Below are 23,245 nucleotides of genomic sequence, written 5' to 3' on the forward strand. Positions count from 1 at the left end.
CTTCACATTGAAGGACCTGGAAACCACAGTAGTTTGACTTAGAAGAACAGAAAGTGATCGTCCTTTTGGAAATGAGTCCTAGTGTAGAAAGGACAAAGAAGGTAAGGCTTTTTGGGGGGAGGTTCATTAGAGATTAAATTCATACTTATTCACAGACAAGACCATTCATCCTACTGTGTTGTGTGCTTTTGGATGCATTTTTCACAGGCTCACTGTTTTATTGGCAGGAGACTCCTTGACCTTACTGGCAAGAACAGGAATTCTGGACTAACAGAAATCATGATAAATATATAAAGCTAGCATTTCGGGAAATTTGTAAATGAGTCTCTTTTTTTCTTGGGCTTTTGGCTTTCACTGGTGGTAGGGAGAACTTTCCTTAGAGAATACCGTCTAGTTGTACTTTTTAGAAAAAGTGAAGCCCAGAAACATTGAAGCTGGTGGCGGAATTGGGATCAGAGGCAGCGCCTCCTAACTTCCTCATGCAGCCGCCTCTACTGTTACCTCCAAGAATATGGGGTGAGTGACAGCTGTGTACCAAACCTGTGATCCCCAACGTGCTGCAGTCCTGCCCTCTGCAGGGCAGCCACCTGAGGTGCCTTTTATAGAGAACTGTACAGATGCTTAGAACAAAAGCTCCATGAGCACTGGTTCAAATAAGAATGCTGTTGTGAGACATTTAAATATGCCAGACAGAAAATAATGCAGAGTCTAGTAATCAATACATGCTCCTTCCTTATAAAGAAAAAAAGAAAACAAAACAAAAAAAGCTGGCTTGTTAATCAAATAAATGACTTGCCTAAATTTAAATAGCAATTTAAGAAAACTTACCATTAGGAACAGTATTTTTCTTAATTTTATGAGCTAGAGTCCAAATTTATCTTTTTCTAAATTAGATTTGTCAGTGCTCCCAGAAGTTATTAAAGTGATGGGAATATAGAGCATAATAAATTCTCTTCTATTTGTGGAATTATTTTCCTGGGATTTAAAAGGATGAAATTGGCCTAATTTGAGTTTGAAGATGACCTTCCTTAGTGTCTTGAAAATGAATTCCTGTAGTGAATGGCCCCATGAACCCAAGCCTTTAACTTTGGCTCTTGACTAGTGAAGATCAGGGAGAAACACTTTGAGGTGGATAGATCATAATACTTATTCTTAGCTGGGTCTTTGTCAGTTCTTATCCCCTTGAGATCCTTTAGCACTTGGATCTGGCCTTTCCAGTGAAAGGAACAGTGTTTTCTTCCAAAGTGATATCTGTCTTTTTCATTGAACTTGAGGTTGCTAGAGTAGTTTCTAGTTGTGGCTTTGCAGAAAAGTGCACACATTCTTTAGCGTGTGTATTGATTTCATTAAGCACTAATAAATTCCTATTATGGATGTGGCAGAAACATGATATATCCTGCTGTGGCCAAGGTGAGAACCAGAGTTAGGTCTGATGGTGGTTTTAATGTACTTTCTTAGCTGTCAGCTCTCAAAATACTTCTTTTGCCATGTACGCTTGGCTCACCAGTGACCGTGGGCATTTGGAAGGAGGGCCGCGGTGTCTGAGCCAGCCAGTGCAAGTAATCTGAGTCTTTACCTATGTTTTGCTGCAGAAGCACAATGCAAATGAATAACTCCATGCTTGGTAATCGTCAGATTAAAGAGTTGATTTCCTCATCCATAACATAAAGGGGTTGAACTAGAAGCTGAACTCTGAGGTCCTTCCCACCCTTTTTTCACCTGAAAGCAGTGAATCTTTGTAGATTATTTGTGAGCTAAATCCTGTACAAAAAAATGTCTTTTGTAAATGATTAGAGAATGTTGTCTCCTTTTTACTTCATGCTTTAGCTTCTGCTTTTGATAAATAAGAAAAAAAGAAGAATGATACTAACGTTCTTTAAGAGTGACCACTTAATGGCCAAAACCCCTAAGGTTTTGCATCTATGATATGCTGGTTTATTATATTTAATTTATATACCTCACAATCAAAAAATCTGAAATTACCCAGAGATTTCTGAGTATACTATTTGGCCAAAAATATATTTTCAAACTTTCTAAAGGACACTATTATTTATTGAGCACGTACAAAGTGCCAGGCATTGAGAGCTTTATCTACATTACTTAGTTCTTGACTAGATCACAGTCTGGTGGGGGGTAGGTAGAAGAGGTAGCATATCATGGTGTGGAAGGCTTAAAGATTGACACATGCACAGAGCGTTGAGGGAATGTAGAAGAATGGCATGTACTTTAGGCTTAAAATTGAACAGAGAAGGCTTATTAGAGAAGGTAATAAGTTGGGTGAGGCTTAAAAGGGAATCAATCTTACAACCTCATGCTGGAGAGCCTTAGGATTGAGACGAGTGATTAGGACTCAGGATTGGGTAGAAAGTGAGAATACAATCACCAGAGAACAGAAACATGCCCTGGGTCTTTCTCCATGCAAATACCTTTCTATTCTGCTGCTTTTATACTTAGGTTTTTTGTTTTTTTTTTGTTTTTTTTTTTTAAGTTTGGGGCTACTTCATGTAAATAAAAGGGATTCCAGAAGGGCACCTTGCCCAAATCCTTGCCTCAAGGTAAGTCAAGCTAGAATTCATCTCAGTCACCTGGAATTGCTGTGCAGAAAGTTTTCCCCCTTGATCAGGACATTTGTTTCCCATATATTTTAAGATTTTGACCCACAAGATTCCCAGTCCAAGGTCACTGACTGCATATTTATGCAGCAGCCTCAAAGCAGGACTAAGTTTATCCCTAGCAGTTAGATTATGATCACTCAATCAGTGTTGTTTTTAATTAATATAATGTGCTAGGTCTTGTGAGGCGTATAGCCTGCCGATGAGGAGCTTTTCTTGCTGAGAAAATAATGTGAAAAAATGAGCAGACAGCACAAGAGATTTTATTTAATTTCAACAGAAAAACAAAAATTATGTTAGTTTGGCTATAGAGTGATTAAGTCTGTTATTCTTAACAGCTCTAGCATAGATCCAAATGTCTTTGGTTCCTATGTATGCAAGAAAAATATATACCCAAAAGTAAACATTTTCATAATGCTGAGTTAACCTAATACAAGGGTTAGAATAACAAGATCAGCTCACACGTTTTAAGATTATAATGTGTAATGATGATTTTGAAGATGCATTTGTCTGTGTTATTGAAATGAAATGTTACGCTGCCCTAACAGAGTTGGGGTTGATGCGGATTCTCGTCCTGACGCTGTGGGTCCCTGTTTGTGATAATTGTACACAGCACTGGGGCAAGAGGAGCTTAAGTTCCAGGAATGCATTTATGGTTAATTTGTTGTTCAGGTTACTCAGATAGCCAGTGTATTTTAAAGCAAGGCTACAGCAAAATGGGGATGGGGTAGAGGGCCCTAATAGAATGGATAATTGCCACTTGCTCTCCATTTAACTCAGCGCTGTGCCCGTGACACTTTTCCCTTTAGCCAGCAAAATTGGAGGGGCTTTCTAATGTGTGCAGTATGACTGTCTGTTCGCTGTTAGAGAGGGATGGAAAATAATCTGCATAAAGAAACCCTAAAAAATACACACTAGGCAACTAATGAAAGTGGCCGGGGTATATGAGCACTGCAGGAGTGAACTTTCTTAATGCATGCCTGTTATAGAACAAACTCGTGCTTATATTTCTGAGAGCATATTGCTGAATTAAATGAAATAGATGTAACACGACTAACTTAGGGCCCACAAGAGACCCTCGGTATTAGTTTCCTTTGCTTCTCTGGAAGTCCCCAATTCACATGACCACCCTTTTTTATATTGCCTTCCATCACCAGAAGGCAGTTGTGGTTCTCAACAGGAGTGTCAGTTTCTGTTGTCATTCCAGATCTGTTACTGAGTTTACAGATGCCTAGAGCCATGTCCCTTAACTTCTTTTTGCCTTAGTTTCTCCCTTTACAAAAGTGAAGCTCGTGATACCTATCTTCAGTCCCTGGTTAATGAGGGAAAAATTCATTTTTATTTCTTTAAAAACAAGTGTAAAAATTCATCTTGCAAAATAAAGAGTATCGCTAGTTTATTCAGTTTCAGGCTAAAATGTTCTAAGCACCGCCCAGGTTAAGGAATGGTAAGTGAACTATTTGATATCTTAACCAGACCAGAAGTAGAATTCAGACTACAATTTTTTCTTCTATTTAAAAATAGAATTTCTATTTAAAAATAAATAACAGAATGGAATTGGATAGTATTTGCCTCTCCATTTTTCCTAAGTGAGGTAAGATTGAGGTAAGGCCACTAAAATAAAAGTAAGCTAACAGAAACTTGGAGGATGCTTGCAAGAATATGCTTGAAGATGAGATTCATTGTACATATTTAAAAGCAAAGTAGAAAAATGGAAAGTTTCAAGGTTCTCAAGTGATCTTTAGAGATTCTAGTCATCCTTTCTTTGAATATAAATAAATTTCCTTTTTGATGTATGTCAATAAGTGCAATGCGGACAAAAAAAAATTGAGAATAGGAATGTTATTCTATGTGTAGATTTTCATCAGTAGCTGTAGTGACATTTTATTTCTTGGAAAAGGAGCATAAAAAGGATCACAACCAAAACATATTGCAGCCTGATAACTCACAAGCCAGAAGGTCCATATGGAGCTAGGGACATAGGAAATTAACTGCTTTTCTCATTGGTCTTTTGGAAATCGCCCTTGGCACTGGAGTGTTCAGTCTCCAAACTGGGACTCGTAGCAACATCGGGACCAGTTTAGGAAGAGCACCTTCCTTGCCTCAGGTGTCCCCACATGATGCCATCTGCTGCCGTCTGCTTCTGCATAGACATGGCGGGACTCAGTGTTCTTGGAGTGAGGGCACGTGCTCTTCATTCCCGTGTTGAACATGCTCCATTCCCAGACATGTAGTAATGTAGGAAATTCACGCATACACAGTCCATGGAGCCCAGGGGAATGAAGAAAACACAAAGGCAGTGACATGTCATTGCTAAAGAATATAGCCACATTGAGCTTACTAACAGCTGTTAATTTGTGATGTTTCTTGAAACGTGCCGTTTGCAGCCATTTGTGGACTACAGGCCACTTTAGGGCAGCAGGTTAGATCATTTTGAGGAGTTAATATTAATGGGCTGCTGTTAGCCTGCAAGTGGGTAGATAGCAACAAGGAAATAAACACACAAACCTCAATATTATCTCTTATTTTCTACTGTGAGTTTATTCTGTGCCATCCAGAGAATTCTTGGGTTTTTTTTTTTTTTTTTTTTTGCAGCAAAACTGTTATAAGGAAACAGATTTTAAAATTAAATTCTTTGTATATCATCATTTTCCTCTAAAATGACTTAAAATTTCTTCCTTCAGTTGCACTTCAGTGCAAAAAAGTCTTCTTTCACAATATTAAAGCCTAAAATACTGTTAAAAGAATTTCTTGAAAATTGTAAAAATCTGTTGCCTTCCTAGTGTATATCTAATAACAAATTATAGAATTTACTTGGTCCTTTCATTTGGATCTCAGAAAAATTCCTGCCAGGTGAATAAGCCAGTATTGTCCCAAGTGTCTAGAAACAGCCTGGAGAGTTATCACCTTGTTCAAGTTCATCATGAAGGTAACAGACTCTGCACTGTGGCCAGGGTCTTTGTACTTTGTACCCACCATGGAGTACTCTGACAGGCAAGCAGAATAAGCATATTCATTTTGTATTCACAGACTGTAAAATATTTTTTTTAAATCACTGCCAAATTACTAAATTAAAACCCACACATGTTTGTTACCATCAGAGTGTATAGTTTCAGGAAGACATTATAGTCAAAGCTGAAGCCAGTTGGGGGCAGAGCCATAAAGAATTCATTTAGACCGTAAACTCTCAGTGACCCACTGAACTTTCTGCCTTGTTTATGTCTCCCCCTCCAAGTAAACATTAGTTTTAGTACATAAGAGCATTTCTCCCTGTTTTTCCTTTCTCTAAGTAAAAATGCCCAAATTTCCATTAATGGCCAGCATTTCTATAGGACCTGCTGTTCCACCTTCATCTGTTTTCTACAGCGGTTTTCAGCCTGGGAATATTTTACAATCTGTGAATACAAAATGAATATGCTTATTCTGCTTGCCTGTCCCCAGGGCAGGGTGGATGGTACTTAGGTGCACAGCTTTCCCTCCAGCTCTGGAAAGCCTAAGGGAGTTGTAAGTGAGAGGAATGCCATCCAGGGACATCCTCAGGTTTTTCCAGTGTTGAGAAGTGAGGTTACATCATTCGTGAACCTTGATGTTTTGTTATTAATAGCATTATAAACAATAACCGCTAATGTTTATCTAGCACTCATAAGTGCGAGGCATTTTGTCATGGCTTCTCCCTGCATTATCCCATTTAATTCTCGACAACCCTCTGCGGGGGTCAGCACTATTATCGTGCCCATTTTACACAGGCGGAAGTAGCTTACTCGGCTATAGAGGTGAAGATCACCAGGCTTTTGAACCTGAACTCAAACTCAAGTCTGCTGTCTGCAGAGATTTTTATTACTGTAGGGCTGTAAGCCCCTGCACCAGTGGGGCAGCACCGCAGCGGAGCCCCAGGGTGTTCCCACACCTGTCCTCTAACTTGGCCTCTAACAAGAGCCCTGGGTTATGGGGCTGATGCCCATGGTATGTGGCTGTGGGCAGCAGAGGTTGAGGATGGAGTAGAAGACCTCTCAGAGGCACTGAGGCCAGTGTGGGCCCAGGGCTCCAGGGAGACCTTTAAGGAGCTGTGATACCACAGGGGGTCCTTGTGGCTACACATGCCTCAGCCTGAGCTGATACTGAAATTACTCAGTGACTTTATTGAGCATGAACTACATTCTGGAACCATGCCTGTGTGTTGATATAATTTCATTGTGTTTCTGTAGCATAGGAGCACTCATGTAATAAAAATAACTGAACATTTCACGTACACTCCTTGGTCAGCAGATTAGATTAGCTTACTTGGGGGAGAGCTGTATGGCTAGTACAGGCCGTAAGAGGTGTGGCAGAATATCACAGATTCACATGGACCTCTTCCTCCTGGAACATGAACTGGTTGTGGCCCCAGCAACCAGGAGAAAGGCCTATGTGATGGGAGTTGAGAGCCACAGTGGTCCTCAGGGCACCTTAACCTGCCTGGGATGGTCGGTGGCACTCATGGTACAGGGTCTGCAGTCCTTGGGTAACTTGTATTGAGCTCTTACCATGTGTTGGGCTCAGTGCTAAGCTTTTAACCCACATTTCCTCATTTGGTTCTCAAAACAATCTATGAGGTGGATACTGTCCCTGCTTTGCAGTTGGGGAAATGATTAGCAGGGGTGAGTGATTTGGCAGCCTTACGGGCAGAGTTGAGATTCGTGGACAGTCTTCCTGGGTCCAAGTCCCCATGCCCCACCCCTTGACACCAGCAGTGCGGGGGAGGCATCAGGAGAAGTGAAGGGTGGCCCAGTCTTCACTAGGCAGCACAGACCAAGGGGTGGCCCAGGGGAACGCAGACTCCCCACACAGTGCGTCCCTTGTCACCTGGGCCACCCACCGTGGGATTGAGCAGTCAAAGGATTGAGGTCTCAGAGTTTTTGCACCTCCTGCTGGTGACGTGGGCACTCCAGCTGCTCTAGGCGCTCTCCCTTCCCAGCTGACTCCTCATCCCAGAGATCTTCTCCTTTCCCCAGGGACTGGGACAGTGCACTCTGACGTGATATGAATCAGGGCCTTCAAGACAACAGGACTCCGTCGGCCTCTGCCCGTGACTCATACCCCAGGGCCTGTGGTGTGTGACCACATGTGGGATCCAAACACTGACCCTGGGTGCTCTCAAAGTAAGGGGGAGGAAGAGCCGTCGGGACAGCTGGATGGCCACTGTCGTCCTCTTCATGGTGAAGCCTTGCTCTAAGCTCTGAGTCCTTGATTATTTTAAAATGTGGAGTCTTCAGTCATTGTGTTTTGGGATGTGTAGCATGTTTAATTCTATCACCAAAGGCCTGTGGCTTACTTATGAATGAATTCTAAAATTAAGTTGCTGTTTGTAAAACAAATACTTGATGAATATTTTTAATCTCTGCCCAGGGGGCTCTCGCCACAGGGTGTTAACCTACTGAGCCTCCCAGAAAGGGCACCTTGCAACAGGCTGTATGTCACTTGCTCTGAAGAAAGAAGGTTCTTTCTTCTCCTGCCTCTTGGAGTGATGGAAAATAATTACAAAATTGGGGTGAATGAGGGATTGTATTTTTTGTGTTGGCTTGTGTGCTTTTCTTTTGGTTGATCTTTGTTGTTTGAAAGAGAAGTTACTGTCAGCAGGTACAGGAAGAAGTTTAGGATCAACAGATATTTATTTGAGGCCTGCTCTGTGTGGGGACCGGGGCTTTTACATGAGTTTTCGCATTGAATCCCACCAGTTTTGTGAGGGAGGTGCTCTCACCTGCACTTCCCTGACAGCTCTTGTGGGAGAGAGTAAACAGCCAGCGTGTGCAGGGCAATCTCTCAGCACGCAGCTCACCCTCCACCTGAGAGGAAGGAAAGTAACCTCAGTGTTAGCTGTCTGCTCCCGTTGTAGAATGATTACAGCTAGCACATATTGAGTGCTTATCACATGTCAAGGCTGTTCTAAGCATTTTTCTTGTGTTAACCCATTTAAACCTGAGGTAGGGTCTGTCACTAGCTTTATTGCACTATTCCCTCGATGCAAACAAACGCTCTAATGGCAAAATTGTCAAGTTTTTCATTTCTATCACCTGTTCCCAGTGCTTTTTCTAAATTAGGATGCAGTTTTAAACGATTAATAAAATGCTGTAATATAAGAGCAAAACAAGAAAAAGGAACAAAAAAGCTATTCCAAAAAACAGCAGGTTTTGATGAATTTGAAAATTGAAATATTTGAAGATGCGCTATTTGCCCAGTTCAGATTACACTACAGAATTAGAGTACTGAATCTGCTTCAGTAAATTTCTCTGTGAATGTGAGTGCTGCTGCCTACATAGATATATTGAACTTATTTCAAAAGGAAATGCTCTTCTCAGAGCAGGACACGGACGGGAAGCAGTACTGTTGCTAGTGGTCCTCTTGTAATGAAGATGTAACACTTTTACTTCTTAAACCATGACTTCCATTTTGTGGTATAATTAAGGGCAGTTACTCCAGTTAGAGATTCTAGCCTGGGCTACGCTGAGTTAATCAATAGCTGTTTGCCTCTAGCATTAGCAAAGGGGTATATTCATTAAGGTGGTAATGTGTCAGGAGTGCTAAGTAGGTTACCATGGTATTTGTGGGTTTCAGCCTGGACTCTGTCTTTTCCTGAAATTAAAAATGTGCATTCTTCAGTAAAAGGTGCTTCCTTACACAGCAAAGCAGAGGAACATTAAATAGGTGAAATGACTAGGGCTCAGGAACTCAACTGCAAAGGCAGATTAACGCATGGATACTTTAAGATAAGTATTGACTCTGACAAGTTGTGTAAAAAAAAAAAAAAAAAAGCTGTTTAATGTCCGTATCCATTCATCCATCTGGAGGGAATGTGCTCTAGCACATGGAAAAGCTGCTGCTCTCCTTCAGAAAACCCTACCCACACACAGGACCAACTAACCCACAGGATTAGATCTAATTCATCGCTGAATACACAGAGCCTAGCACACAACAGATGTTCAAGAAATGTTTGCTAAATGAATGCGTAAATTCTGCTTACGCTTAGGCCAGATCAGCCTAAGAGACATTTTGAATTGTGTGTGATTCTATCGCTGTCCGACTTCGAGCCGTATTTGAAGACATGGACATCCTCAAATGCTGGGACGAAACACTGGAGACTGGGAGAAACAGTTGGCCTGTGTAGGGACAAGGCACTGTGGTTGGATTAACTCATATAGCAGTTCTCAGAGTGTCCCTGGGCCAGCAGATTCAGATTCTGAATCTACTAAAGATCCTGGATAACTAATGGGAACTTATTTCCAAAATTTTATAGTTAACTATAAAAAGACAAATGGTAACATTATATTGCAGTTCTAAGTCACCCAGTTTCATTGTGAAAATATTAACTTTCCAAGACCCAAGGGCCAAGACCCGAGGAGAAACACTTAAAATATAAGGCCTGGTTTTTATTGTTTTTGTTTTTATCTTCATGCCTTCTGTGCCCGTGTCTCATGGAAATATTATTTAGCAGAGAGGTATAAAATAGTCCTGATTCAGATGGGAGGAAGAAGAATCCAGATGCCAGTCTAAACAGTCCAGTCCACTGTGTTGTTTTTCTGTTATTTTGATTAACCTGATGGATGATTCTGAGCAAAATGTTTTTTTCTTTTTGCATAATTTCTCAAAGATCTATAATCATAAATGTCATCTTAGTTTGAGAAAGGGGCTTTGGAAGCACTTGGAAGGATAAAGGTTAAAATTTATAGAATTTTCTAGCTAAGCCTCAGTTAAAATTCTGGTAAAGAGGACATAGTATTTCTCCAATGTCCAATTAACATTTTCATTGCCTAGTACATAGTAGAAGGTATGGTAACATATATAGGTATTACCATTATGAAAAATTTGAAATTTCTGTTCTTTCAAAGCATGAACTGATGTTTCTAGAATCTATAACATAATTAAAGGAATCTCATTCTTAGCTTTATATGTTCTTAAATTTGTGTTTTTCTTTTATGTAAGCATATATTAGACATTAAACTTAACAATAACATAGCAACTGGTTGATTATTAATTCAGATGTTATGAAAAGCATTTACCAAGTTAGCCTAATCTGCTCCAGGTTTGTATCGTAATTTCTTGTCACTAATAAAAGGTCAGGTGGCTAATGGATTCTGCTCCTTTCTGTAGGTTTATTTCAATCTACAGAGGACCCAGCCACACCTATAAGGTCCAGAGACTGACGGAATTCACATGCTACTCCTTCAGAATCCAGGCAGCCAGCGAGGCTGGGGAAGGGCCCTTCTCGGAAACGTACACCTTCAGCACAACCAAGAGTGTCCCTCCCACCATCAAAGGTTTGTGGACCATGTATCTGGCTGTGCTCTTCTGTGGAGAGTGAGGAAATGTTGGAGCTTAAGAGTAGGAGGCTTAATTCTGACCTTAAATATGCTCTCCTAATATTTCTCATATCAGCAAGATAGAATCAAAAGAACTTTCTAAAAGAGAAGGTTGGGAAATGGGTTCCATAGGGGAAATGAGAGGCCTTAAAGGAGGGGGCTTACTGGTAATGACTTTTCTCAAGTATGTGTAAATTAATACCACAATTAATTTAATGGTGAGACAGTTTCTTCCCCACAGGAGATAGATGGACAAAGAAAAGCAGCAGACCTGAGTGACAGATGTTGGGTTAGGAATGAGGGTGAATTCCTGGTGATGTAGCGCCTATGGCAGTTTACCAGGAGAGGTTTGAGTGTCTCCCTTCAGTGGTTCGCATGCATCTTTGGATGACCATGGTGCATAGATTAGAGGCTGATGTAGGCAACGTCCACAGCCTTTCCTCCAGCCTGCAGCTCTCAGTGGAAAGCTATAGCAGTGGCCCCTTCTCACCTCCTGCAGTATTTGTCTTGAGGTTTGTGAGTGACTGGTTTACCCTCTGCCCCCTTCATGGGATCAGGTAGTGAGCAAAAGCCACTCGCCCCAGGCTCTCCCTCCACCGGCTCTGCTGAGCCCACATCTCCCATTTTCAGCCACTGGTGATGCCTTCTGCATGGCGGACCAGCCAGGCTGGGCAGACAGCAACGGGGCGAAGCTGCTCGGCCCCGCCCACCCAGCTGTGTGGGCCCAGTCGCAGCCCCTCGTGGCTTCCCGGGCCTGCGCCCTCCCCTCCCTGGCAGTGTGATTCTCGTGATGGCCCCTGCTGCCCGTCTTTGCTTTATCCAGGTGCCGCCCAAAATGACCCTGAGGCTGGCAAACAAGCAGCCCACCTGAACCACGTTTTACATGGGGCGCACTGAGGGTCGGCTCTATTATTTGGGTGACTAGGCAGTGAGTGCAATTTGTTAAAAAGGTTGTGTGTCTGGCCCCAGGAGAAAGGCCATTTGACCCACCGCTTCCACACGGAGGAGCTGTATCAGCTGCACCAGGGCGCGGAGTGCATTACAGGAGGGTGCGGGGCCTCCAGGGCCTGGGTCAGGGTCTGACCATGGTCTGGTCGCATTCTGTGAAGGTTTCCCATAGTTCCTTTCAGGCTGCTTCAATGGTAGATACCTTCCCTCTGCTCCCCTGCCCCTCAGTGGTCCAGAAGCCCTTTGGCTTCTTCAGGTGACTAAGATACTGGTATAAATGAATGTATACTTGCTGGGTCACTTGGGCAGTAAATGTCCTGGCCCTTTGGTGCGGTTTCACCTTTCAGCTGTAACAGAGGAGATTCCTGAATGTGCTGTGGCTGATAGGTTTGTTGTCGTAACAGGAAGCTTTGCCACATTTACCAATTAGCTAAATAACTTCAGGGGTCTTTGCAGCACTACCTTTGTCTCAGAGTGATGGTTGGGCGAGATTCATTTTGTGGAAAGTATAACACCAAATTGATAGCCCTTGCAGGTCCTGGTACATTTTCTTCAGGAGGACAGTGTCCTCACACTGCCCACACAACCAGGTCTTCTTCCTCTCACTCTTAGATTCAGGAAATTGTCTTAGCTGGAGGACTGTTTAGTCTGATGAGAGTCTTTATTTAGTTTTTCCATAAATTGCAGTTTTGGCCAATTAATACAAACTTTTTTCTTTTTAAGACAACTTTTACTTTTCTGAAACAGTATTGTACAGAACTGAAAGTAGAAACAACTGCCTCTAAAGAATTCATGTAATTAGAAATTAAAAATAAGGGCATTCAGCAAGAGGAGTTACACATGCTAGTTACAAAATGGAAAAATATAAGATATTGAATTAAGCAGTAGAGATACAGATAAGCTTTAAGAAAATATTTTAAAATTCTATAACATGTAAGTGTTGTGCTGCAAAATAACATAATTTCACTTAAAACTGGAATGATGAGTCCGGTGGGTAAAAAATAAACTAAAAATAAACTAAAAAGTACAAATACTCTTAGACTCTCACACGGATGTGACCTCCCTCCCCTGGAATTCCCCGACATTTTGTCTGCACCTCTCATTTTAATCTGCCTTACATTATGTTTGTGCTTGTTTCGTACCTCTCTCTCCCTTTCTCAACTAAACTTCTCTTCTTCCCTCAACTAAATCTTCATTTCCTTGAAAGCAGTATTTATGGTACCTAGTTTTGCATCCCCCAAAGTACCTAACACAGGGCTTAATCATAAAAGGTGCTCATTAGCCATCAAAAAAAAAAAAAGAACAAAAATGCAACCCAGGCCAAACAGTTATTAATAGGATAGTGAGCAAAGAATTCTTCGCCAGGGGCTTGTGGATGTCTTCTGTGTGTGAAGGGTGCCCTGCTAGTTTTCTAGGAGGCTGGGCAAATAAACTTCCCTCTCAGGGCAGGCGCAAGCGTTCTCTCTCTCCCCCTGGGTTCTCACTAATATTACTAAAATATTGACTATTCATATGATATTTGGAATTCTGAACCTGGATGTGTGGATTTGTATTTCAGCACCTCGAGTAACACAGTTAGAAGGAAATTCATGTGAAATTTTATGGGAGACGGTACCACCCATGAAAGGTGATCCTGTCAGCTACATTCTGCAGGTATTGGTTGGAAGAGAATCTGAGTACAAACAGGTAAGAACCAGCATGCGTGGCACATGCATGGCCTCTCAGGGTCAGGCTGGCTCCTTGCCTCTGCCTGTGGCAGTGAATAATTCAGTGGCCAGTGAACCACACTTTTCTTAAAATCGGTCGTAGAAACTGCCTCACATGTACCCATATGTATAATAGCTCTAGCTTACATTTTTTTTAAGTACTTTTATTGAGATACAGTAAACATACAATAAACTGCATGTATTTAGAGTGTACAATTTGGTATTTTTTCTTGTTAGTAATGTATATATGGCAATCCTAATCTCCTAATTCATTCCCCCCCAAGCCTCCCCACTTTCCCCACTTGGTGTCCATATGTTTGTTCTCTACATCTCTATGTCTATTTCTGCCTTGCAAACCAGTTGATTTGTACCATTTTTCTGTATTCCACATATATGTATTAATATACGACATTTGTTTTTCTCTTTCTGACTCACTTCACTCTGGATGACAATCTCTGGGTCCATCCATGTCTCTACAAATGTCCCAGTTTCATTCCTTTTTACAGCTAAGTAACATTGTGTATATGTACCACATCTTCTTTATCTGTTCCTCTGTTGATGGACATTTAGGTTGCTTCCATGTCCTGGCTATTGTAAATAGTGCTGCGATGAACACTGGAGTGCGTGTGTCTTTTTGAATTATGATGTTCTCTGGGTATATGCCCAGTAGTGGGATTGCTGGGTCATATGGTAACTCTATTTTTAGTTTTTCAAGGAAGCTCCATACTGTTCTCCATAGTGGCTGTATCAATTTACATTCCCACCAACAGTGCAAGAGCGTTCCCTTTTCTCCACACCCTCTCCAGCATTTACTGTTTGTCGATTTTCTGATGATGCCCATTCTGACCGGTGTGAGGTGATACCTCATTGTAGTTTTGATTTGCATTTCCCTAATAATTAGTGATGTTGAGCAGCTTTTCATGTGCCTCTTGGCCATCCGCATGTCTTCTTTGGAGAAATGCCTGTTTAGGTCTTCTGCCCATTTTTTGATTGCGTTGTTTGTTCTAGCTTACATTTTATTTTGTATATGGTAGTATTCTTAAATTTCCAGTTTCTCAAGCATAATTTTGTGAAGAGCTTTAAGTTCTATATTTGGATTTGATATTGGCAATGATGTTCTATAGTGTAAAAGTATGTACGTATTGAAAACTAAAGTGCTGGTGGTTTTACTTTATAGGGAAGTAGTGTCAACCTAACTACTGAAGCCCATGTTCTGTCTGCCTTTTCTGCCTTTTTTATGAACGTCATAATTGAAGGATAAGGAAAATGACCTATCAGCCCTCGAGGCCTGTGATTCAGAAGCCCTGGGTCACCGCTTGTCATCCTTTAGTATGCATAAGATCACCTGAGAATCTGTTAAAATGCAGATTCGTCAAGGTTAAAGCTCCCAGATGACTTTGATGTTGCTGGTCCGTGGATCATGATTTGAGTAGCAAGGCTATACAGATCACATGATAAGACCCATATAAGAAAGAATGTGATTGGAGTATAACCAAATATAGAATTTGGGTTTATCATTCTTTACATCCTTTTTGATCCTAATTCTTCCAAAGCCACACATTATCTTGTCACTGGATGTGAAAGATTCAGATACTCTGTGAGCTTCCATAACATTCCTAGGAACTTAATAGCTATGTGAAATCAGCCTATAACACTGTTACTCCATTAGAAAAGCTGAGACCCATTCCTTACCAGCACTTTTAATAGAGGAGTGCATTTATATCAAACTGAAGAAGTAGAAGATAAATGCCACCTGCCTTCTGAATCATTAACATAATTTGTGAACACTTCTTTATTCAACTCTTGAGGCTCCAGATACACAAAACAAGTAGAAAATAATTTGATTCAGAGATTCAGAGTTTTTGTTAATTTGCTGTTAATTATTGTATTTACATATTTATATAACAGCAAATTATTCTTTGCTGTTAATTTATTATAAATTATTTTATAATAGAGAATACTTGCAAATTAAAATGTGTAAAAAGAAAGAAAATTTTAGTAAATTTTACTATACTGTTAATATGAAGTGTCAGATAAAAGAATGAATTGCTTTAAGCACATTTTGCAAAAACTTATTTTAAACATGACAGCTACCAGTATTGATTAACATTAGTGGATGATTTCACCAATTTCCATCATTCCTCTTAAATAAGAGCAAAAACACTCTTGTTTCTTTTCATGTTACAATCTTGTTTTATACAGTATATTTCACTTCACAGTAAGTAGTTTTACATGTGTAATTGTTTCACCTTACCGCAAAGATATTACTGGTTTCAGAGTCTCAGCTCCCATGAAGAGCAGAGGATTTTCCCCATTAGATTTAGTCATCTTTAACACCAGCAGCATTGTCCTGTCCCATAGCAATGTAAAAAATGGTTAAAGGATGAAATGTTACCAAACTTTACAGCATATCATTTGACACTTAACAGTACTCACTTCCAAACAGTACATTCATTGTATTTTATAAACCTTTTATTCCACCTACCATGCTTTTCCACCTGTTCTTGGAAAGATGTTCTGCTTCTCAGAGCAGATTGATTGCTGTTTTACATTGAAAAAGCATTATTTACTCAATATCTATACACCAGGCATTGTTAGAATATACATTAATCCATTCATAAATTAGATTCCACTGCCAGATTGACTATTTTGAATCTTGCTAGTTGTTTAATGTTACATATTTTTGACTCAGAACATACAAATACTAATACACAATTACATATATGCTTCAAAATATATTTCTTATTGTAAACAGCTGTAAACAAGAGTTTCTTGTGAAAATAGGTGAAAACACAGTACACCAGGGCGGGCTCAGTAGCTGGAGATTAGCATTCTTCTCGTAACTGTGTGTTTTCTGCATTTACCAAGAAATGATTAAGGCAGGTAGTGATACATGAAAAACCACAGTTGAGTCAGGAACAGTTTGTACTGGTTTTTTTTACTTCTCCCTATTCCATAAGCATTAACTTAAACATGATGTTTTGAGTACTTGATTCAGTTGTTCTGGACACAAGATAGGGAATGGAACCTATTTATGTTATGTGTGCAGGGTAATGGTTAAAATAATTGTAGTCCAGAGATAACAGGCTTTGAATTCATAGAGGCAAAGCAAAAGAAAATGAGAGGTCATCAGAGCAGAGCGTACACCACGGCAGAGCTGTGGGCTTATAGGAAGCACTGTGTGTATTTCAATTACAGCACTAATCAAGCAGGATCCACTAATGTGTGGGCTTGTGTTATTCATTTTTATTTTCCCAGGAGTGGCACATACCTAGGCACTCAGTAAATGTTTCTTACATGCATAAAAGAGGCAGTTTCAAAGGAACAAGGGTGATTTATACCTGCAGTGGTGATGAGAATTAAACTTCACCGCAGGAGGGATTTAGAAGTGATGTTTGAACTAAGGTGAAAAAAATCACCCAGAATAGGACAGCGTCCTTCTGTTCCCCAGGCTCAGTTTTACAGGCGACATATGGTAAGGGCCAAGGCTTTTTCTGATATTTTGCTGGAAACATTACAGAGTTAAAGTCAATTAGCTTTCTTTTGTTCAGCTGTCATGATATGGGGTGAGCAGCTGGTTCTAATTATGAAACAGTCTATTAACATATTAAGTCCTCACCTAAAGTTTTACTCTGTATTAGAATGCATGCATATATTGATTTGGCTTTTCTGCCATTTAAAAAACCTTTCAAGCAAAGCTTTGTTCAGGAAGCTTAAAACTTCTTTTCAAACAATAGTAATTGTAAAGCATTCTTGAAAAGAATGAAAATTGTATGTATATGCAGGTGACTGGTTTTTTCTTCCTCACAAGACAGAACATAAACAGTTTAATATATGTGAGAATGTAAAGAGAAATGATTCACATTCATATCCCTCTTCAGAGAGCAATGATTTTTACATAAGTATTTAATTATGAACACTGAAGATGAAAAAGGGGTAGCAAACTGCAAGAAACTATTACCTATTGGAAGTCAAAATTTGTGACAAATTATTAATATTATTTTTCAGATTTGTTGCATTAAGAAAACCTTTAAAGCATCTGAAAATTTATAGAGCGCCACATTTAAGTTGATGGCATCTCCGTATAAATTTATTTTTACTTTGTGTCATTTTTAGAATATAGTATTGGGATGTGTATTGATTCTTTGTGGTATCACACAAGGTACTATGAAGAAAGGTCTTTTCTTGACCTTGACAGAACTATTTTAAAGACTCAGAACCTACACATTTTTTAATGGTTTGTGATTTAATTCCCTAACATAGAAATTAAACAGGCTATGACTGTCTTATTGCACATTTTCTTTATCTTTGCATAAATAAAAGGTCAAATCCAAAGCAAAAGTAAGACTAGATCAAGATGGGAATATTTAAAAGCTGTCATTTGTCTGATTCTTAAATGTTTTAGGTTTATAGGTCCCTTTAAGTATCTGATGAAGGATATGACTCCTACCAGAAAAATATTCATGCATACATCCCTTTTAAATTGCATATGAAACAAGTTTATATTCAATTTTATGGAGTTCAGGTATAGGGCCCCTGGTTCATTGAGAAACTGTTAGGTGCTGTGTACTGTGAGGGCTGCCTGGCATATAACAGAACAGCATAGTCTGTGCTCTCAGAGCTTCCAGGCCCACTGGGGTGGAAACAGCACGTCCCCAAGAAGCAGTCCAGTAACAGTACCCTTGCCTGTCTTCTTTGGCTCAGAAGCAACAATTCCTGCCCAGCATTTCACCCTCTACAGAGGAAGCCTGCAGGTTAGTGAATTCCCACTTTAGCTAGGGGACAAGGAAGGTGAAATCTGCCTTCTGTAGTCATGTATTGGAGGAATTAACTCACCTCTCTGAGCATCAGCTGTCTTGTAAAAGTGGAGATACTAATTCTCTAACTCAGGGTTACTGTGAGCATCAGATCTGTTCAGTCATGAGAGGGCGCTGTGTAGATGGCAGGGCTGGGCAGTTCTGTCTCCCTTTCCTGTTCCTGGGAGAAGACCCGCATTAGTAAAGAGATGCAGGCGTTGGCCCAGATCCCAGCCTCCAGCAATCTCCCCCAAAGGCTCTCTGTTTCAAAGATTTCAACTACACAGCATGTTACTCTGAATTACGGGTCACAGATTTTTCATTTCGATTATCTGGGTATTACTTTAAATCCTCTCATTTGGAATAAACATGTCAAATTACTTTAAAATATATTGCACATCAAATCAAGGACAGAAATATTCTTTGTAAAAATAATATTGCTTGTATACTTACTGTGATATTATGATTGGTTACTTCAATAAAGATAATCTCAAATGGAGCTATGCCTTTTAAATTGGGTTGAGGCAGGAGGAAAAGCCCGTAATGGTGCCCCTGTCAAAATGAATGAAAACAAAGGGATAAGAGGCATGGCCTGCTGCCCTGCTGTGGAGAGAGGCACAGTCCCATGAAAAGTCACCTCAGCTGTGCTGCAGGCCAGATGACCTTATTGATTTAGTGATCCTGTGGCTGTGATTATTTACACAAAAACAAATCAGTTAACCCAAACCTCAGGAACCAGAGTCCTCTGGAAATGGAGTATTGGCATTGTTTTAATTTTTCCTTAGCTAGGAATTAATCCAGAAGGCTTAGTAAGCATTGTTGACTATCAATACTCTGAAAACAACTCATTGTTAATGATTCCATTTTATATAATCATGGCTGTACCTGTACTAAACCCTGTGGTTTTTTGTGGGGGGGGGGGTTCTGATACTTACTGTTCACATGTACTTGTTTCTGGTAATTTTCCTCTCTTTTCCAACAGTGTAGTATAAGCATATCTACTCTCTAGTATTTAAGGGTTCTAATTAGAGAACATTGACTGAGCATCTGCTTTATTATAGCCATTGCGCTGGTTGCTATGGAGATAATAGAACACAGTCCTACACTCAATATATTTATCATATGTATTTTTTTTTAAAGATAATGTTAACATTGTGTTGACAATGCTTTGAAAAGGTGGAGCTCTTCCAATTAAAACAATAAGAATAGGTAAAAGAAAAACATATTTACAAATTAAAGCCCAGCTTTTGATTGGACTTGTCATTAAGGAAGTTCCCTTCCATTAGATATTCATTTTTCCTTCACTGAGCTTTTTGCCTAATGGTATGAAAAGAGTAGCATTCCTTTCCTTTCAAAATATCAATATATTTTCAGGGATCTTTAAGGAGTTGAGTTGAGAAGTGCCATCAAAATTAATATATAAAGTCTCTGTTCAAGATTCCATGAATTTGGTTTCTGGGAAATTAAATATACTTTTGAGCCAACTTTCTTAGAAGGAGCTAGCCATGCAAATTTTGGAAACCATAGAAATCATTTAATATTAGATATAAATGAACATTTATATCTACTTTCCAAAAGGCTCTCAGATATCTGTGGGCTTAGGTTATTAAGTGGTTTCCAGCCATGAGGTCATTGTTTGGCATAAATTGAGGCCACATCACAGAAATGCTGCCAAAGTCTTTCCTTGGCACAGACTGGGTCAGGTTGCTGCTTTCCTTCTGGGGCAGTGGGACCCGGGGTGGAGTGATCTGGAAGTGTTTCATGGAAGCACCAAGATGTTGTGGGACTCCCTGGGAAGACAAAGTCAGAAGGTCAAGAGAAGTGGACCTGGTATCACACTGTAGTCATTAGATGAGGACTAAAGTGGAGAGACGGGTTCTACCAAAGGACATGGAACCAGTGCAGCCGGAGCAGGTCTGGTGGTGAGGAGGGGTGTGTGAGTTTGGCGTGGGATCTCGTCTGGTGTCTGCCACTATGCTTATTCGCCTGAGACCTTAAGAAATTAACAGCTCTCTGATCCTCAGTTTTCTCATCTCTAAAATGGGAGTAATACCTGCCAGAGTAATCAGGAGGATTAAATTTGATAAAGATGACTTATCTGTCATATTTCTTTCACAGAGCATTTTTCACTTACAGTTTTTCATTTAATATTCAATCCCCCTTAGGGTTAAGTTAGGTACTGTTACTATCCCCATGTCAAAGATGAGAAAACTAAGGCTCAAAGCTGTTACTTGCCCAGTGTCACAAACCAAGGTCACACCAGTTCTCGCTCCTGTGCTTGAGAAGAATCTCCCCAGTGCCTCCCAGCGACCGAGTCAGACTAGACCCAGTTCCCTGGGGTTGCACAAAAGAGCTCCAGCAGCTACAATATTTCACCCTTTGATAAGGGTAAACATTTCAAGAGGTGAGGCCTCCAAAAGAATTGATGAAAGAGGTGTACCAAGAAATCTTGCAGCTAAGGCTTAGATGGCAGCTTTTCTCCAACTCCATAAACATCCCAACATTAACTTACCACCACCATAGAGTCAGAATGAATTGTGTACCTGGGCCATTGCAGATAGGAACCCAAAGCTCAGGTGGCAGAAGGACTGGTAGTATGCTGGTCCCGTAGGTTGCAAGTCATTCCCTTCATGAACGGCCCCAGCAGTTTCAAAGGAAAGATTTGTCTCGGAAAATACCAACTTGAGCATCTAAATTTGGGAAATTAAGTAAAGAACATTCACAACGAAAAAGTCTCTTTAAAGAAAAAGAAAATGTACACCATTGTTTTCCTGAGACCACCCACGTGTTGGGAAATAATTCATAGACAGTGCTATCACGGTATAGTCTGAACTCCTGAATAGCTGGCTGTGTGCTGGTTGGGGCAGTTACCATGACAATGAACTCATCTTAAAATATCCATTTAACTAACTCATCATTGGAACCGTGAGCTATGAGAAAGGAGTGATCTCTCAGGATCACTGGGGGTTTTCTTACAGCTCTTTTGTTATTGGTTGCTCCAGCCCAGTTCTGTCTGGAACCCAGTTGCTAAGACACATGCCACAATCTTTAAAGAAACAGAGTAACTCACCAGGAGGAACGTGCTTCAAATCTTATAAAGGGAATAGCAAAAGCAAGGATGAGTCTGGAAAATAAGAGAAACAGAATTGGCTTTCTGGGGCTAAATAAAAGTACAATAAGACTCTTAAAGTCTACTTCTAAAGTTTGAAATTAAGGGAGGAAAAATCTTAGAAAGGCTGAATATCAAGTGAACACTGGAAGTCCGATCCCTTTTCTAAACTCTCATCCTGTTGCTGTCTTTCATTTTGCTCAACAGTAAATGAGTGGCCAGTGCACTTGTGTTCTCTGGTACAGTGTCCTGCTTCTTGTAGAAGTTTACGTGTCAGGCTTTAGAAACATTGAATGTCTGGTTGTAGAGTCCCACTAACTCTCTTTAGCTGGTGAGTGTTTCAGACAAAGTTGAGATTGTTGGAAATACTGTATTTTCTAGAGAATTTGTATTAACGGGCAAAAGTCACAGCTTTACTTAAGGTGGCCTGTCACTAGGTTGAAAATGCCCCTATCACTTTTAGTCACTGTATTTTAAGAAAATATTTGGAGTAGTTTTTAAGTTCTAAGTAGTAGTAGTAGTAGTAGTGGTAGTGGTAGTGGTAGTAGCGGTGGTGGTGGTGGTAGTGGTAGTAGTAGTAGCTAACTTTTCCTGTGCAGTTATTTATGTACCAGGCATGTTTTAAGCACTTTGCAGAGGCTAACTCAGTGCCACTCAGCCAGAAAGTGTTCAGTTAATTTTACTTTCTTGTTTATTTCATCAGCCAAATCTCTTTATTGATTTGGTTGAGTTCCAGCTAGCTTTTTCCTATCTCTATTTCATGTAAGACATGGATTTTTAGGTAATTTTAAGGTGATTATCATTGCCTCTAAGTATTTTGAAGGTCAGTACCACTTTGATAGACGAAGACATGAGATCCTCCACCACCTTCCCTCAAAGACACCTATTATCTTCGATCAACTCAGAGGTTGATGATCTCTTAGAAAACTAGTAAATTTCAAGTCCTCATAGTAGTAAGCCTCATGGTGATTATATTAACAAAGGGGAGGAAAACATCCTAGATTCTTAGTGGAAAAAGACAGGCTGGTTAAACAGGCAGGAAACACAAAGATAGACCATTAAATTAAATATTAATTTGTGATAAATAGGACTGCATCAAAAAATTTGCTAAGAAATGATTAGGTAAGCCACAGAATTGAGAGAGAATATTCACAACACACAGAACTTACATCCAGATTATATAAAGAGCCACTACAAATAAAAGCAAACAAATTAAAAAACGGGCAAAACAGACGCGTCACAGTGACCAAATAAGTACATGAGAAAGGTGGGAAACACCCTCAGGCATCAGGGAAATGCAACTGAGGTCCCCTTCTCACCCATGAGAATGACTGAAATATGAATGGCTGACAATAACAAATACTGGGGAGCGGGTAGAGCAACTGGAACTCTCGTGCTTAGCTGGCAGGAGCGCACAGGGATGTGCTTGGGAAAACTTCCTCACGCAGTTAGACAGACTTACACCCAGCGCTTCTACTCCTGGGTATTCACCGAGAGAAACAGAAGCTTTTAAGTCCTCAAGATATGTACAAAAATGTTCATAGTACCCTTACTATATAAAAACTCCAAACCAGAAACAATGCAAATACTTGTCGAAAAGCAAATAGATACATCAAAGTATTGGCATATGATAGAATATTCTTTAGGAAAAGGAACAACTACTTGAATCGAAAGCATGGATGAATCTCGTAGGCACAAGAGAGTGCATAGTGTTTGATTGTATTTGCATGAACTTCTAGAG

General features: G+C 40.2%; 1 protein-coding gene across 9 annotated transcripts in view; it reads left to right on the forward strand.

Annotated features, from left to right (window-relative positions):
* FNDC3B (fibronectin type III domain containing 3B) overlaps positions 1-23,245 on the forward strand; it is a 324,758-nt gene that overhangs the window by 297,456 nt on the left and 4,057 nt on the right. For all 9 annotated transcript variants that reach the window (XM_057738341.1, XM_057738351.1, XM_057738346.1 and 6 more), the window contains 2 exons: positions 10,737-10,903; positions 13,452-13,579. In XM_057738341.1, the coding sequence (XP_057594324.1) occupies positions 10,737-10,903; positions 13,452-13,579 (295 nt within the window). The remainder of the gene's footprint in view (positions 1-10,736; positions 10,904-13,451; positions 13,580-23,245) is intronic.

This window comes from Hippopotamus amphibius, chromosome 6 (assembly GCF_030028045.1).
Source record: "Hippopotamus amphibius kiboko isolate mHipAmp2 chromosome 6, mHipAmp2.hap2, whole genome shotgun sequence".
Lineage (NCBI taxonomy): Eukaryota > Metazoa > Chordata > Mammalia > Artiodactyla > Hippopotamidae > Hippopotamus > Hippopotamus amphibius.